This window comes from Triticum urartu, chromosome 5A (assembly GCF_056163025.1).
Source record: "Triticum urartu cultivar PI428250 chromosome 5A, HENAU_Tu73, whole genome shotgun sequence".
In the NCBI taxonomy this organism is placed as follows: Eukaryota; Viridiplantae; Streptophyta; class Magnoliopsida; order Poales; family Poaceae; genus Triticum; species Triticum urartu.
In genome coordinates, this window is record NC_141877.1 from 427,316,173 (window position 1) to 427,334,882 (window position 18,710).

General features: G+C 47.3%; 1 protein-coding gene and 1 pseudogene across 2 annotated transcripts; both read left to right on the top strand.

Annotated features, from left to right (window-relative positions):
• Nucleotides 1-12,369: 12,369 nt before the first annotated feature.
• On the top strand, nucleotides 12,370-14,169 carry LOC147971748 (hydroxycinnamoyltransferase 4-like). The gene is made up of 2 exons (XM_087522841.1): nucleotides 12,370-12,866; nucleotides 13,131-14,169. Exons 1-2 carry the CDS (start codon nucleotides 12,447-12,449, stop codon nucleotides 14,025-14,027), a joined length of 1,317 nt encoding a protein of 438 aa, XP_087378967.1. The 5' UTR covers nucleotides 12,370-12,446; the 3' UTR covers nucleotides 14,028-14,169.
• Nucleotides 14,170-14,406: 237 nt separating this feature from the next.
• Nucleotides 14,407-18,530, top strand: LOC147971749 (uncharacterized; annotated as a pseudogene). The gene is made up of 3 exons (XR_015604812.1): nucleotides 14,407-14,603; nucleotides 15,557-17,067; nucleotides 17,644-18,530. The product of XR_015604812.1 is annotated as an uncharacterized LOC147971749 (transcript).
• The last annotated feature ends 180 nt before the right edge of the window (nucleotides 18,531-18,710 follow it).

Below are 18,710 nucleotides of genomic sequence, written 5' to 3' on the forward strand. Positions count from 1 at the left end.
TGTGAAGTTTTCAAGTTTTGGGTGAATTCTTTTGATGGATCATGGAACAAGGAGTGGCAAGAGCCTAAGCTTGGGTATACCCATGGCACCCCCAAGATAATCCAAGGACACCAAAAAGTCAAAGCTTGGGGATGCCCCGGAAGGCATCCCCTCTTTCGTCCACTTCCATCGGTAATTTACTTGGAGCTATATTTTTATTCACCAACATGATATGTGTTTTGCTTGGAGCATCTTGTATTATTTGTGTCTTTGTGTCTTAGTATGCCACAATCATCCTTGCTGTACACACCTTTTGAGAGAGCCATACATGAATTAAAATTTGATAGAATACTCTATGTGCTTCACTTATATCTTTTGAGCTAAGTAATTTTGCTCTATGTGCTTCACTTATATCTTTTGAGCGTTATAATTTTGCTCTATGTGCTTCACTTAGATCTTTTAGAGCACGGTGGTGGATTTGTTTTAAAGAAACTATTGATCTCTCATGCTTCACTTAAATTATTTTGAGAGTCTCTTAATAGCATGGTAATTTGCTTAATAATAATATGCATGGTATTCAAGATTTGTTAAACTTTCTTTTGAGTGTGTTGAATACTAAGAAAACATTGAAGCTTGATAATTGTTTTGAGATATGGAGGTGATAATATTAAAGTCATGCTAGTTGAGTAGTTGTGAATTTAAAGAATACTTGTGTTAAAAGTTTGTGATTCCCGTAGCATGCACGTATGGTGAACCGTTATGTGATGAAGTCGGAGCATGATTTATTTATTGATTGTCTTCCTTATGAGTGGCGGTCGGGGATGAGCGATGGTCTTTTCCTACCAATCTATCCCCCTAAGAGCATGCGCGTAATACTTTGCTTTGATAACTTCTAGATTTTTGCAATAAGTATATGAGTTCTTTATGACTAATGTTGAGTCCATGGATCATACGCACTCTCACCCTTCCACCTTTGCTAGCCTCTCTAATACCGCGCACTTTTCGCCGGTATCATACACCTACCATATATACCTTTCTCAAAACAGCCACCATACCTACCTATTATGGCATCTCCATAGCCATTCTGAGATATATTGCCATGCAACTTTCCACCGTTCCGCTTATCATGACACACTCCATCATTGTCATATTGCATATCCCGTTACACCGCCGGAGGCATTCATATAGAGTCATATTTTGTTCTAAGTATTGAGTTGTAAGAAAAATAAAAGTGTGATGATCATCATTATTAGAGCATTGTCCTAGTGAGGAAAGAATGATGGAGACTATGATTCCCCCATAAGTCGGGATGAGACTCCGGACGAAAAAAGAGAGGCCAAAGAAGCCCAAATAAAAGAGGCCATAAAAAAGAGAAAAGGCCCAAACAAAAAAATATAAATAATAAAAAAATGAGAGAAAAAGAGAGAAGGGACAATGTTACTATCCTTTTACGACACTTGTGCTTCAAAGTAGCACCATGATCTTCCTAGTAGAGAGTCTCTCATGTTATCACTTTCATATACTAGTGGGAATTTTTCATTATAGAACTTGGCTTGTATATTCCAATGATGGGCTTCCTCAAATTGCCCTAGGTCTTCATGAGCAAGCAAGTTGGATGCACACCCACTTAGTTTCTTTTTGAGCTTTCATATACTTATAGCTCTAGTGCATCCGTTGCATGGCAATCCCTACTCACTCACATTGATATCTATTGATGGGCATCTCCATAGCCCATTGATACGCCTAGTTGATGTGAGACTATCTTCTCCTTTTTGTCTTCTCCACAACCACCATTCTATTCCACCTATAGTGCTATATCCATGGCTCACGCTCATGTATTGCGTGAAGATTGAAAAAGTTAGAGTATGAAACAATTGCTTGGCTTGTCATCGGGGTTGTGCATGATTTAAATACTTTGTGTGGTGAAGATAGAGCATAGCCAGACTATATGATTTTGTAGGGATAACTTTCTTTGGCCATGTTATTTTGAGAAGACATAATTGCTTTGTTAGTATGCTTGAAGTATTATTATTTTTCTATGTCAATATAAACTTTTGTCTTGAATCTTTCTAATCTGAATATTCATACCACAATTAAGAAGATTTGCATTGAAATTATGCCAAGTAGCACTCCGCACCAAAAATTCTCTTTTTATCATTTACCTACTCGAGGACGAGCAGGAATTAAGCTTGGGGATGTCTGATACGTCTCCAACGTATCTATAATTTTCTATTGCTCCATGCTATATTATCTACTGTTTTGAACTATATTGGGCTTTATTTTCCACTTTTATATTATTTTGGGACTAACCTATTAACCGGAGGCCCAGCCCAGAATTGTTGTTTTTTGCCTATTTCAGTGTTTCGAAGAAACGGAATATCAAACGGAGTCCAAACGGAATAAAACCTTCGGGAACGTGATTTTCTCATCGAATGTGATCCAGGAGACTTGGACCCTGCTCCAAGGAACAAAAGAGGTGGTCACGAGGGTGGGGGCGCGCCCCCCCTTGGGCGCGCCCCCCTACCTCGTGGGCCCCTCGGTGCTCCTCCGGCGTACCTCTTCCTCCTATATATACACACGTACCCCCAAACGATCAGAACAGGAGCCAAAAACCTAATTCCACCGCCGCAACTTTCTGTATCCACGAGATCCCATCTTGGGGCCTGTTCCGGAGCTCCGCCGGAAGAGGGCCGTCATCACGGAGGGCTTCTACATCATCATAGCCTCTCCGATGAAGTGTGAGTAGTTTACCTCAGACCTTCGGGTCCATAGTTAGTAGCTAGATGGCTTCTTCTCTCTCTTTGAATCTCAATACAAAGTTCTCCCCCTCTCTTGTGGAGATCTATTCGATTGTAATCTTCTTTTTGCGGTGTGTTTGTTGAGACCGATGAATTGTGGGTTTATGATCAAGTCTATCTATGAATAATATTTGAATCTTCTCTGAATTCTTTTATGTATGATTGGTTATCTTTGCAAGTCTCTTCGAATTATCCGTTTGGTTTGGCCAACTAGATTGGTAGTTCTTGCCATGGGAGAAGTGCTTACCTTTGGGTTCGATCTTGCGGTGTCCTTACCCAGTGATAGAAGGGGCAGCAAGGCACGTATTGCATTGTTGCCATCGAGGATAACAAGATGGGGTTTATTTCATATTGCATGAATTTATCTCTCTACATCATGTCATCTTGCTTAAGATGTTACTATGTTTTTAACTTAATACTCTAGATGCATGCTGGATAGCGGTCGATGAGTGGAGTAATAGTAGTAGATGCAGAATCGTTTCGATCTACTTGTCACGGACGTGATGCCTATATACATGATCATGCCTAGATATTCTCATAACTATGCTCAATTCTGTCAATTGCTCAACAGTAATTTGTTCACCCACCATAGAATACTTATGCTCTTGAGAGAAGCCACTAATGAAACCTATGGCCCCCCGGGTCTATTCTCATCATATCAATCTCCATCACTTTAATCTTGCTTTGCTTTTTTACTTTGCCTTTACTTTTTACTTTGCATCTTTATACCTAAAATACCAAAAATATTATATCTATCAGATCTCACTCTCGTAAGTGACTGTGAAGGGATTGACAACCCCTAATCGCGTTGGTTGCGAGTAGCTATCATTTTGTGCAGGTACGAGGGAATTGAGCGTGGCCTCCTACTGGATTGATACCTTGGTTCTAAAAAACTGAGGGAAATACTTACGCTACTCTGCTGCATCATCCCTTCCTCTTCGGGGAAAACCAACGCAAGCTCAAGACGTAGCAAGCACCGCTAGGTGAAGCACCACCCCCAGCAAACCAAGACATTATGAACGCTTGGCAGTCCCGTGCTGACGATTATTCCTTGGTTCAGTGCGGCATGCTATACAGCTTAGAACCGGGGCTCCAGAAGCGTTTTGAGCAACACGGAGCATATGAGATGTTCCAAGAGCTGAAAATGGTTTTCCAAGCTCATGCCCGGGTCGAGAGATATGAAGTCTCTGACAAGTTCTACAGTTCCGTCAGCGAGCACATACTCAAAATGTCTGGGTTACACAACCGCTTGTCTCAGCTAGGAGTTAATCTCCTGGATGATGCGGTCGTTGACAGAATCCTTCAGTCGCTCCCACCTAGCTACAAGAGCTTTGTGATGAACTTTAATATGCAGGGGATGAAAAAGACCATTCCTGAGGTATATTCAATGCTGAAATCAGCGGAGGTGGAAATCAAAAAGGAACATCAAGTGTTGATGGTGAATAAAACCACTAAGTTCAAGAAGGGCAAGGGTAAAAAGAACTTCAAGAATGACGGCAAGGGAGTTGCCGCGCCCGGTAAGCAAGCTGCCGGGAAGAAGCCAAAGAATGGACCCAAGCCCGAGACTGAGTGTTTTTGTTGCAAGGGAAGTGGTCACTGGAAGCGGAACTGCCCCAAGTACTTAGTGGACAAGAAGGCCGGCAACACCAAAGGTATATGTGATATACATGTTATTGATGTGTACCTTACCAGTACTCGTAGTAGCTCCTGGGTATTTGATACCGGTGCGGTTGCTCATATTTGTAGCTCAAAACAGGAGCTGTGGAATAAGCGGAGACTGGCGAAGGACGAGGTGACGATGCGCGTCGGGAATGGTTCCAAGGTCGATGTGATCGCCGTCGGCACGCTACCTCTACATTTACCTACGGGATTAGTTTTAAACCTCAATAATTGTTATTTAGTGCCAGCTTTGAGCATGAACATTGTATCATGATCTTGTTTAATACGAGATGGCTACTCATTTAAATCCGAGAATAATGGTTGTTCTATTTATATGAGAGATATGTTTTATGGTCATGCCCCGCTGGTCAATGGTGTATTCTTATTTAATCTCGAACGTGATGTTACACATATTCATAGTGTGAATACCAAAAGATGTAAGGTTGATAATGATAGTCCCACATACTTGTGGCACTGCCGCCTTGGTCACATTGGTGTCAAACGCATGAAGAAACTCCATGCAGATGGACTTTTGGAGTCTCTTGATTATGAATCATTTGACACGTGCGAACCATGCCTCATGGGCAAAATGACCAAGACTCCGTTCTTCGGAACAATAGAGCGAGCAACCAACTTATTGGAAATCATACATACTGATGTGTGCGGTCCAATGAGTGTTGAGGCTCGCGGTGGCTATCGTTATGTTCTCACCCTCACTGATGACTTGAGTAGATATGGGTATGTCTACTTAATGAAACACAAGTCTGAGACCTTTGAAAAGTTCAAGGAATTTCAGAGTGAGGTTGAGAATCAACGTGGCAGGAAAATCAAGTTCTTACGATCAGATCGTGAGGGAGAATATTTGAGTCACGAATTTGGCACGCACTTAAGGAAATGTGGAATAGTTTCACAACTCATGCCGCCTGGAACACCTCAGCGTAATGGTGTGTCCGAACGTCGTAATCGCACTCTATTGGATATGGTGCGATCTATGATGTCTCTTACCGATCTACCGCTGTCATTTTGGGGCTATGCTTTAGAGACTGCCGCATTCACTTTAAATAGGGCTCCGTCGAAACCCGTTGAGACGACACCGTATGAATTATGGTTTGGGAAGAAACCTAAGCTGTCGTTTCTAAAAGTTTGGGGATGCGATGCCTACGTGAAGAAACTTCAACCTGAAAAGCTCGAACCCAAATCAGAAAAATGCGTCTTCATAGGATAACCTAAAGAAACTATTGAGTATACCTTCTACCTCAGATCCGAAGGCAAGATCTTTGTTGCCAAGAATGGATCCTTTCTAGAGAAAGAGTTTCTCTCGAAAGAAGTAAGTGGGAGGAAAGTAGAACTTGATGAAGTATTGCCTCAGTGGCGCAGCTCAAGAAAATGTTCCTGAGGTGCCTGCACCGACTAGAGAGGAAGTTAATGATGATGATCATGAAACTTCAGATCAAGTTGCTACTGAACTTCATAGGTCCACAAGGACACGTTCCGCACCAGAGTGGTACGGCAACCCTGTCCTGGAAATCATGTTGTTGGACAATGGTGAACCTTCGAACTATGAAGAAGCAATGGTGGGCCCAGATTCCGACAAATGGCTGGAAGCCATGAAATCCGAGATAGGATCCATGTATGAAAACGAAGTATGGACTTTGACTGACTTGCCCGTTGATCAGCGAGCCATGGAAAATAAATGGATCTTTAAGAAGAAGACATACACGGATGGTAATATGACCATCTATAAGGCTCGGCTTGTCGCTAAGGGTTATCGACAAGTTCAAGGGGTTGACTACGATGAGACTTTCTCACCCATAGTGAAGCTGAAGTCCGTCCGAATCATGTTACCAATTGCCGCATTCTATGATTATGAGATATGGCAAATGGATGTCAAAACGGCATTCCTTAATGGTTTCCTTAAGGAATAATTGTATATGATGCAGCCGGAAGGTTTTGTCGATCCTAAGAATGCTGACAAGGTGTGCAAGCTCCAACGCTCAATCTATGGGCTGGTGCAAGCATCTCGGAGTTGGAACATTCGATTTGATGAGATGATCAAAGCGTTTGGGTTTACGGAGACTTATGGAGAAGCCTGTGTTTACAAGAAAGTGAGTGGGAGCTCTGTAGCATTTCTCATATTATATGTGGATGACATACTATTGATGGGAAATGATATAGAATTCTTGGAATGTTGGGGAACGTAGTAATTTCAAAAAATTTCCTACGCACACGCAAGATCATGCTGATGCATAGCAACGAGAGGGGAGAGTGTTGTCTACGTACCCTCATAGACCGGCAACGGAAGCGTTGACACAACGTAGAGGAAGTAGTCGTACGTCTTCCCGATCCGACCGATCCAAGTACCGAACGTACGGCACCTCCGAGTTTTGCACACGTTCAACTCGGTGACGTCCCTCGAGCTCCGATCCAGCCGAGTGTTGAGGGAGAGTTTCGTCAACACGACGGCGTGATGACGGTGGTGATGTTCTACCAACGCAGGGCTTCGCCTAAGCACCGCTACGATATGACCGAGGTGAAATATGGTGGAAGGGGGCACCGCACACGGCTAAGGAACGATCATGAAGATCAACTTGTGTGTCATGGGGTGCCCCTTGCTCCCATATATAAAGGAGGGAGAGGGGGAGGTGCGGCCGGCCCTAGGGGTGCGCCTGGAGGAGTCCTACTCCCACCGGGAGTAGGACTCCCCCCTCTTGCCTTGTTGGAGAAGGAAAGGGGAAGGGGGAAAGAGGAAAGGGGGGCGCCGCCCCCTCTTTCCTTGTCCTATTCGGACTAGGGGGGGAGGGGGCGTGCGGCCTTCCCTGGCCGGCCCTCCTCTTCTCCCTTAGGGCCCATGTAGGCCCATTAACCCCCCCCCCCCCCGGGGGTGGGGGTTCTGGTAACCCCCAGTACTCCGGTAAAATCCTGATTTCACCCGGAACGTTTCCGATATCCAAATATAGGCTTCCAATATATCAATCTTTATGTCTTGACCATTTCGAGACTCCTCGTCATGTCCGTGATCACATCCGGGACTTTGAACAACCTTCAGTACATCAAAACACAAAAACCCTAATTACGATCGTCACCGAACTTTAAGCGTGCGGACCCTACGGGTTCGAGAACTATGTAGACATGACCGAGACACGTCTCCGTTCAATAACCAATAGCAGAACCTGGATGCTCATATTGGCTCCTACATATTCTACGAAGATCTTTATCGCTCAGACAGCATAACAACATACGTTGTTCCCTTTTTCATCGGTATGTTACTTGCCCGAGATTCAATCGTCGGTATATCAATACCTAGTTCAATCTCGTTACCGGCAAGTCTCTTTACTCGTTCCGTAATACATCATCCCGCATCTAACTTATTAGTTGCAATGCTTGCAAGGCTTGAGTGATGTGTATTACCGAGAGGTCCCAGAGATACCTCTCCGACAATCGGAGTGACAAATCCTAATCTCGAAATACACCAACCCAACAAGTACCTTTGGAGACACCTGTAGAGCACCTTTATAATCACCCAGTTACGTTGTGACGTTTGGTAGCACACAAAGTGTTCCTCCGGTAAACGGGAGTTGCATAATCTCATAGTCATAGGAACATGTATAAGTTATGAAGAAAGCAATAGCAACAAACTAAACAATCAAGTGCTAAGCTAACGGAATGGGTCAAGTCAATCACATCATTCTCCTAATGATGTGATCCCGTTAATCAAATGACAACTCATGTCTATGGCTAGGAAACATAACCATCTTTGATCAACGAGCTAGTCAAGTAGAGGCATACTAGTGACACTCTGTTTGTCTACGTATTCACACATGTATTATGTTTCCAGTTAATACAATTCTAGCATGAATAATAAACATTTATCATGATATAAGGAAATAAATAATAACTTTTATTATTGCCTCTAGGGCATATTTCCTTTAGTCTCCCACTTGCACTAGAGTCAATAATCTAGATTACACAGTAATGATTCTAACACCCATGGAGCCTTGGTGCTGATCATGTTTTGCTCGTGGAAGAGGCTTAGTCAGCGGGTCTGCAACATTCAGATCCGTATGTATCTTGCAAATTTCTATGTCTCCCACTTGGACTAAATCCCGAATGGAATTGAAGCGTCTCTTGATGTGCTTGGTTCTCTTATGAAATCTGGATTCCTTTACCACAAGTTCAAGGGGTTGACTACGATGAGACTTTCTCACCGTAGCGAAGCTGAAGTCCGTCCGAATCATGTTAGCAATTGCCGCATTCTATGATTATGAGATATGGCAAATGGACGTCAAAACGGCATTCCTTAATGGTTTCCTTAAGGAAGAATTGTATATGATGCAGCCGGAAGGTTTTGTCGATCCTAAGAATGCTGACAAGGTGTGCAAGCTCCAACGCTCAATCTATGGGCTGGTGCAAGCATCTCGGAGTTGGAACATTCGATTTGATGAGATGATCAAAGCGTTTGGGTTTACGGAGACTTATGGAGAAGCCTGTGTTTACAAGAAAGTGAGTGGGAGCTCTGTAGCATTTCTCATATTATATGTGGATGACATACTATTGATGGGAAATGATATAGAATTCTTGGAAAGCATAAAGGCCTACTTGAACAAGTGTTTTTCAATGAAGTATCTTGGAGAAGCTGCTTATATATTAGGCATCAAGATCTATAGAGATAGATCGAGACGCCTCATTGGTCTTTCACAGAGTACGTACCTTGACAAGATATTGAAGAAGTTCAATATGGATCAGTCAAAGAAGGGGTTCTTGCCTGTGTTGCAAGGTACGAGATTGAGCACGGCTCAATGCCCGACCACGACAGAAGATAGAGAAAAGATGAATGTCGCCCCCTATGCCTCGGCCATAGGGTCTATTATGTATGCCATGCTGTGTACCAGACCTGATGTAAACCTTGTCGTAAGTTTGGTAGGAAGGTACCAAAGTAATCCCGGCATGGAACACTGGACAACAGTCAAGAATATCCTGAAGTACCTGAAAAGGACTAAGGATATGTTTCTCGTTTATGGAGGTGACGAAGAGCTCGTCGTAAAGGGTTACGTCGATGCTAGCTTCGACACAGATCTGGATGACTCCAAGTCACAAACCGGATACGTGTATATTTTGAATGGTGGGGCAGTCAGCTGGTGCAGTTGCAAGTAAAGCGTCGTGACGGGATCTACATGTGAAGCGGAGTACATGGCAGCCTCGGAGTCAGCACAAGAAGCAATCTGGGTGAAGGAGTTTATTACCGACCTAGGAGTTATTCCCAATGCGTCGGGCCCGATGACTCTCTTCTGTGACAACATTGGAGCTATTGCCCTTGCCAAGGAGCCCAGGTTTCACAGGAAGACCTGGCATATCAAGCCTCTTCCTCGAGCAAATGAAGAGGTTTCACAGGAAGACCAGGCATATCAAGCCGCTTCAACTCCATTCGTGAAAATGTTCAAAATGGAGACATAGATATTTGTAAAGTGCATACGGACCTGAATGTCGCAGATTCGTTGACTGAACCTCTTCCTCGAGCAAAACATGATCAACACCAGAACTCTATGGGTGTTCGATTCATCACAATGTAACTAGATTATTGACTCTAGTGCAAGTGGGAGACTGTTGGAAATATGCCCTAGAGGCAATAATAAAATGGTTATTATTATATTTCCTTCTTCATGATAATTGTCTATTGTTCATGCTATAATTGTGTTATCCGGAAATCGTAATACATGTGTGAATACATAGACCACAACATGTCCCTAGTGAGCCTCTAGTTGACTAGCTCGTTGATCAATAGATGGTTACGGTTTCCTAACCATGGACATTGGATGTCATTGATAACGGGATCACATCACCAGGAGAATGATGTGATGGACATGACCCAATCCTAAGCATAGCACAAGATCGTGTAGTTCGTCTGCTAGAGCTTTTCCGAATGTCAAGTATCATTTCCTTAGACCATGAGATTGTGCAAATCCTGGATACCGTAGGAGTGCTTTGGGTGTACCAAACGTCACAACGTAACTGGGTGATTATAAAGGTGCATTACAAGTATCTCCGAAAGTGTCTGTTGGGTTGGCATGAATCGAGACTGAGATTTGTCACTCCATATGACGGAGAGGTATCTCTGGGCCCACTCGGTAATGCATCATCATAATGAGCTCAGTGTGACTAAGTAGTTGGTCACGGGATCATGCATTACGGCACGAGTAAAGTGACTTGCCGGTAACGAGATTGAACGAGGTATTGGGATACCGACGATCGAATCTCGGGCAAGTAACGTACCGATTGACAAAGGGAATTATATACGGGATTGCTTGAATCCTCGACATCGTGGTTCATCCGATGAGATCATCGTGTAACATGTGGGAGTCAACATGGGTATCCAGATCCCGTTGTTGGTTATTGACCGGAAAGTTGTCTCGGTCATGTCTGCATGGTTCCCGAACCCGTAGGGTCTACACACTTAAGGTTCGATGACGCTAGGGTTATTAGGAAGACTTGTATGTGATTACCGAATGTTGTTCGCGAGTCCCGGATGAGATCCCGGACGTCACGAGGAGTTCCGGAATGGTCCGGAGGTGAAGATTTATATGTAGGAAGTTGTCATACGGTCACCGGAAAGGTTCGGGGGCATATCGGTATTGTACCAGGGCCACCGGAGGGGTTTCGGGGGTCCACCGGGAGGGGCCACCTCTCTCGAAGGGCCTAATGGGCTGTAGAGGAAAGGGAACCAGCCCTACATGGGTTGGGCGCAACCCCCCCTTGGGCCCATGCGCCTAGGGTTGGGGGGGGGGAAACCCTAAGGGGGGCGCCCCCCTTGCTTGGGGGGCAAGCCCCCTCCCCTTGGCCGCCGCCCCCCTCTAGATCTCATCTAGAGGGGGCCGGCCCCCTTCCTCCTCCCCCTATATATAGAGGGGCAAGGGGAGGGCTGCACACACCATCCAAGGCGCAGCCCCTCCCCTCCCCAACATCTCTCCTCCTCCGCAAGACCTTGGCGAAGCCCTGCCGGAGTACTGCAGCTCCACCACCACCACGCCGTCGTGCTGCTGTTGGAGCCCTCTTCCTCAACCTCTCCCTCCTCCTTGCTGGATCAAGGCGTGGGAGACGTCCTCGCTCCGTACGTGTGTTGAACGCGGAGGTGCCGTCCGTTCGGCGCTAGGATCTTCGGTGATTTGGATCACGATGAGTACGACTCCATCGACCCTGTTCTCTTGAACGCTTCTGCTCGCGATCTACAAGGGTATGTAGATGCACTCCTCTCCCCTCGTTGCTACATGACTCCATAGATTGATCTTGGTGATGCGTAGAAAATTTTAAATTTCTGTTACGATCCCCAACAGAGGGCCGGTTGGGGGCGCGGCTGGAGATGCTCTAACGGTTGTGATCTACTTCAAAAGAGGCCTACTAGAATGTTTTGTTTCTTGCCGGGATTTGTAGCACACCTCTTTAATTTTTATATCATATACACCCTCTATTCACTAATGTAGAAAAGTGCCAAAATGTCTACATTAGTGAGCAAAGTACTCCCTCCGTTCTAAAATAGATGATTTAACTTTGTATTAACTTTAATACAAAGTTAGTATAAATTTGGGTCATCTATTTCAGAACGGAGGGAGTAGTATTTTTAGCACTATAGTATAACGGATAGATAGGCCGAGATAGAAATGTCCCTAAATTGTGTGAGCTATTGTCACTCGCAGCTCTCGTAGACACAAAGCGAATCCAACACGCGAATGGCTAGTGCAATTGCAATATATAATGACGTGTTTTCCCAGACGTCAGATCACGTCACGCAGGGACGACCCATTGGTAAAATCACCTTCTCTGCATGCGCCACGATTTTACTTCCGTCCACACCGTGATCCAACAATGGATGATGAGAAGCTCCTTTTCCGCAAGAGTTTAATCATGGAAAGTTGGAAACCCCCTCACCAAACTCACCTCGAGACGCCTATAAAACCCAGGCCCCCTCCATGGAGTCGCTGCACTTGCACCGGCCGCGCACTGCACTAACCACAGAGATCGATGGCCGTCCAAGTCGTGACGTCCGAGCTGGTCGCGCCGAGCGAGGCCACCCCGCGGCGCGCGCTCTGGCTGTCCAACCTCGACCTCGGCGCCAGGAACGGCTACTCCCCGACCGTCTACTTCTTCCGAGCGCCCGATCGCGGCGACGGCAAGGCCGGGTCCTTCTTCTCGGCCGGCGTCCTCAGGGCGGCGCTGGCCAGGGCGCTGGTCCCGTTCCACCCCTTCGCCGGCCGCCTCGGCGCGGGCCGCGGCGGCCGGGCGGAGATCGACTGCAACGACGAGGGCGCGCTCTTCGTCGTCGCGCGGTCCGAGGCCGCGCTCGACGACTTCCAGGGCTTCGCGCCGTCCAAGGCGATGCGCGACATGTTCGTGCCGCCGTATGACAACGCCGGCGCGGGCGCTCCCTTGCTCACGCTTCAGGTTTGCTGCATGGATCATCTTCTAATTAATGGATCATTTTGCTTACGTGCATGGCATATTGTGTTAGTCCAACTAATCCTATATATGCAACATGGCTAAACTAAAAAAAATGAAAGGAAGACTTTTATCTTTCCGATTTGTGAGGAATGAAACGAGAAAGATGAAGATTAGAAGACTGACTAGATTCTTTGAGATGAGAAAGATGGTCAAGGTCAAGTGCACATAGACTGATTAACAGACGACGTGTCGGCAACCGGCATGCAGGTCACCTTCTTCCGCTGCGGCGGCGTGGCGCTCGGCACGGCCATGCACCACTTCGTCATCGACGGCCGCAGCGCCTTCCACTTCATCCAGACGTGGGCCAGCATCGCCCGCGGGGACGCCAGCGCCACCGTGGCCCCGTCCCTCGACCGCACCCCACTGCGCGCGCGCTCCCCGCCGGCCGTCCACTTCGACCACAGCCGCGAGTACCGCCTCACCGCCCCCGCATCAACCGATCCTCCTGCCGCTGGCGGCGTCAAGCCGCCGTCGGAGTACGCCAGCGCCATCCTCCGCGTGACCGGCGCACAGGCCGCGGCGCTCCGTGCGCGCGCGAGCGCGCCCCGCGTGTCCACGTTCCGCGCGCTGGTGGCCCACGTCTGGCGCTGCGCGTGCGCGGCGCGGTCCCTCGCCCCCGACGCCGAGTCCCGCCTCTACACCATGATCGACATGCGCGCCCGCCTGTCCCCGCCGCTCCCGGACGCCTACTTCGGCAACGCGGTGGTGCGCACGTCGGTGTCCGCCAGGGTGGGCGACCTGCTGTCCGGCCCGCTCGGGTTCGCGGCGCGGCGGCTCCGCGCGGCGACGGGGCAGGGCGACGAGTACGCGCGGTCGGTGGTGGACTACCTGGAGACGGCGGACATGGGAGCGCTGCCGAGTAGCGGGCTGCCGGGGACGGACCTGCGGGTGATCAGCTGGATGGGGATGCCGTCGCACGACGCCGACTTCGGGTGGGGCGAGCCGGCGCTCCTGGCGCCGGCCCTCATGTTCTACCCGGGGTTCGTGTACCTGATGAGCTGCCCGGGCAAGGGCGGCGACGTGGCGGTGGCCGTTTCGCTGGAGCCGGATCGCTTGGCGAGGTTCAGGGAGCTCTTCTTCGAGGAGATGGCCGCCATGGAGTGAGACTGATGATCGTGCTACGTCCACGTGAACGTGTAATGTGTATTGTGCAGGTGAGAGTATATAGTAATAACTGGCAGAATTGTGCTTGTACCCTTGAATTGAAGCAAAATTATGTCTTTCTTAGACGAACTTCATACACAAATACTCACTACTCGTGTATAATCAGAATTTCATGCGAAAAAGGATCAAAATGGCATGCAAAAGAACTGCCACACCATGTGATCCTTTTTTTTAGAGAAAACGTGATCCGAATTTGAGTAAGCAACGGGCCGGGGGCTGGGCCCCACAGACGCAGCGCGCTGGGCGGGCCCAATCAACGGAGGGGCAGTTGCGCTGCGAGTTCGCAACCAATCTCGCGAACCAACGCGCTATCGGAGGGGCGACTCCGCCTTCCCCTCGCGGCGCCTCCGTCCCAAAACCAAAACTTCCCTCCACTTCAAACCAAACCCTAACCAAACCTCCGCCCCGGTTCTGGCATTGCAATGGAGTTCGCCGCGCGAGGCCGAGAAACCGCCGCGGCCGACGGCGTTGGCGTCGGCGATGGCCGCCGCCTCCCCGATCCTCCGCCGTCGCACGGTAATGAGGCTCCGCCGGGCCCTCTCTCGCCCGGGACTGCCAAATCTCCTCTCTTTTCTTGCGGTTGCTCCAATGTCTATGCTTTGCGGTTTGTGGGAAGAAAGTGAATTTTTCTTGTGTTGAAATTCGTCCCTGACTGCACATTGCTAGTTCTTTTTTTCTTTGGCGAATCGCGAGAGAGGTTCGGGGATTAGCGTGAGATTGTTTCGGCAGAGTGTACAAATCTAAGAGAGACAGATGATCATTCTCCGATTCAGTTTTTGTTCACCCTAATTCTCAGTTGATTTCATAAAAAGTTTCATACAGTTGTAAAAATATTCACTGTGATGTACTAATTGGTTCATCCTGGGCAAAAGAGGAATGTAGTGTTTGTTCTCAGAGTTACAGAAAATTATGAAATCTTGCACATAGCGCAATGCCGGATCGGCGGTTTTCGGGGTCGACTGTGAACTAAGAAATTCTCCGACGAATGAGAATTAGCGAAACTGTACTTTTTTGGTAGAGAAACCGCTAAAAGTTTGTGTCTAAACATATAAATCTTTGAAGACATTATTCACAAGTCTATGAATAGGCTATTATTTACCACTGCAACGGTGCACGCCATGTGCCTAAATACTATGCTCTGTCGGTAGTGATACCTTAAGCCCTGTCACCCACAATGCTCTGCCTCGCAATCCTGCCTGCGCCTGGGTCGTGTTCATTTTTGGGATTAAAAGTAGCAAATCACCGCATACCATATTTAAGAGTGGCAGATCCTTCAAAAGATATCTCCAGAAATCCGAAACTTCCCTATTTTATAATGATTATATTATGATGTGATATCATAAATACTTTCTGATTATTTTGATGTTACAACATGTGATGCCATGAAAAAGAATATCATATGATGCACGGTTAGTACAATACTTTGGCCTATTATAGTACTGATCGTTCTGTCCATTGGCAACGAGAAGGCAATGATGCTGACTCACCACAGGCAGACATGGTGGCGCTGGTGTTGAGGAGGGAGCAGCTGCTGCACGAGCTCCACAAGGAGCGCATCCGCCACGATATGATCTTGTGCGAGCTTGCCCAAACAGAGCGCGCCATGACCGCGTGCTTAGCAGGGCTTGGCGCTTTGCGTGGGTTGCCGTTGATGACTCCACGGGAAGAGGTGATGTACCGCACGCCGCAGTCCAGTGAGGAAGCTTCTTGGTGGTACAGGAGTCCCTCGGGGCAAGTGATACCTCCTGTTTACCCACACGTTGAACGGTCGCCGTCACCAGTGCCGCAGCGAAGGCCAGTCGATGATGCTGAGCAGCAAGAACGCGGCAGCTCATCTAGGCCAGTTGTAGCAACTCCTTCAGCGTTTCCTGAAGTGGAACTATTCCGGTCACTGAGCAAGGACCCTGCAGTGGAAGCTTTGGTACCTGCTGTGACCAATGTCGTTGCCAAACCAGCAGAGCCAGCATCGCTGCGCAAGGAGGTGGCAATAGAGAGCCATGCCGCTGTTGATCATGAACACGAAGCAGGATTGAAGCGCAGACATGCCGTGCAGCTGATGGAGAATGGAATTCAGATAAGTGAACAGTTAAAGCGTGCAGCCATTGGTCAGGAAAGCAAAGCAGGATCGAAGGACAGCCATGCCGTGCAGCTGATGGAGAGTGGAATTCAGATAAGTCAACAGCTAAATCATGTAGCCGTTGGTCAAGGAAGCAAAGCAGAAGCGAAGGACAGCCATCCTGTGCAGCTGATGGAGAGCGGAATTCGGATAACTGAACAGCTGAAGCGTGCATCCATTGGTCAAGGAAGCAAAGCAGAAGCGAAGGACAACCATGCAATGCAGCTGATGGAGAGTGGAACTGAGAGAAGCAAACAGCTAAAGCGTGCAGCCGTTGGCCGAGAAATCAAAGCAGAAGTGAAGGACAACCATGCCTTGCAGCTGATGGAGAGTGAACTTCAGAGAACTGAACAGCCAAATCTTGCAGCTGTTGGCAAGGAACAGGAAGCAGGATTGAAGGATGGCCATGCCGTCCAGCTGCTGGCGAGTGGAATTCAGATAAACGAAGAGCTAAAACGTGCAGCCGTCGGCCAGGAACGCAAAGCAGAAGCGAAGGACAGCCATGTCGCGCAGCTGATGGAGAATAAAATACAGAGAAGTGAAAAGCCGAAGCGTGAAAATTTTGGTCAGGAACGTGAAGCAGTAGTGAAGGATGGCAATGCCGTGAAGCTGACGGTGAATAGAATCCAGAGAAGTGAACAGCCAAAGCGTGATGTCTCTGGTCAGCAGCACGAAGCAGAAGAAAAGGATAGACATGCTGTAAAGTTGATGGAGGAGAGTGGAATCCAGGGAAGTGAACAGCCAAAGCCTGCTAAGCCTACCATGAAAGATTGCATCGATGAGCGGAGGCAATCGCCTCACCAACATGCGCTGGCTGGCAAGAAGTCCCCATTTAATGAGCAGAAGAGACCAGCGTTCAACGAGGTGAGTGGCTTGATCTTTCAATTTGTTCTTGTTTGTTTCTGCTTCCATTTGCTATTGTGGTGTTGCCAATATTTAAGTTGTGGCTGATGGCAATTGCTCCCTTCAGTAATATCTTCAGTGACCAACATGGCAAATACTTTTCTCTTGGTCTTAATGAAACTGACACACAATCCTGGTAGCCACTTCGGATGTAACGTGTTAATCATCATGTATGTGCTATATAGAAAATGTGAAACAGAAAGGATACCAAATAGCTTACTGATCCCGTTTCATAGAAGTGTTGAGTTACTACTTTAGTTAGGCAAATTCTTTGGATATGCAACTTACTTTAGTTAGGCAAGTTCTTCGGATATGCAAACTTTTAGTTAGGCAAGTTCTTCAGATATGCAACTACTTTAGTTAGGCAAGTTCTTCAAATATGCAACTTAATATATATTTTTACATCTTATCGTCAAAATTAATTGTAGAACTTGATTGTAGTAGTGGTAGTATATGTACCAGAGTTACCAGAGTTTACCTTCCTTGTTCACTAGTCTTTTACTATACTAATGCTCTGTAATCTAAACAAACTTTCAGCCTAATACCCAAACCACGCCTAGTGGGGTGAAAAGGAGACCGGTATTTGGACCGGTTGTGACAACTCCATCACCAAAGAGGCAGAAGCCACTTGAAGAATGGAATTGCACCCTCTGTCAAGTGAATCTGACCTGTGAAGAAGACTTGATGCAACACAAAGCAGGCGATCTACACCGGTTGAACCTTGCGGCGTTGCGGTCCAGGCAGAAAGCCTTTGGATTTGACTTGAGCAACCATCTGAAGGGCAGCAGCCAGCAGGAGAGCACGCAGGCCCTGCACACGGAAGCCGGGAGCCACCATCCCAAAGGGAGGAGTCATCAGGAGAGCGCACAGACCCGGCAGGCAGGAGGAGGCAACGAGGAGGGCAAGCGTTTCGCTGACCGCAGGGCTACTGAAGGTCCGAGGAAGGAGTTTGTAAGCAAATTTCCCTTCTGCAAGCTCTGCAAAGTGCAGTACTCCAGCGAGAAGGTGAAGGAGTCGCATCTCGCCGGGAAGAACACAGGGAGAACCTTCAGGCACGCCATTGAGAGGCAGCAGTTGCAGAGCAGCGGCGGTTCGTTGCGAAGTTGCGTGTTTCTTGTACTACGGGTTAGTGTCTGATTAACATGTCAATCTGCAAATGTCATTAGCACGGTGCAGCTGCAACTTCTCATGTCGGTGGCTGCACTGGAGTTCATTTTGTGAAGAATCTAAGTGTTTATGTCCCTAGGTGTCAACATGTTCCATCCAGGTGTGCATATTAGTTTTTCTAGATTCTTTTTAGTTAAACTAGAAAGGAGTGGTTCCCTTTTCCTCCTTTTCGAAAGAGAGCGGATTTCTCCGATTTCCAGTGCTGATCGACTGAGGGTTCTACGATAGTCATTGTAATTGAAGAAGAGCTTTGCTAAGTACCAGGCTCTGAAGATGAATTCTATTACAATCTCACCTGCTCTGTGATTTGAGTGAGCCCCAGCCCTTTGAACAATCGCCACACCATTTGCTTCTTTTTCAGAAGAATCGCCAACTTTTGGTTGATTATCAGATCACATCTGTGGCAGGTTTGCTTTGAGAATTTGATTTCGATTTCG

What these genes read in the sequence shown, in the direction of transcription:
- LOC147971748 (XM_087522841.1), top strand. Translation starts at nt 12,447, where the DNA reads ATGGCCGTCCAAGTCGTGACGTCCGAGCTGGTCGCGCCGAGCGAGGCC. An exon ending in CTCCCTTGCTCACGCTTCAG is followed by an intron (nt 12,867 to 13,130) that starts GTTTGCTGCATG and finishes ACCGGCATGCAG; the next exon opens with GTCACCTTCTTCCGCTGCGG.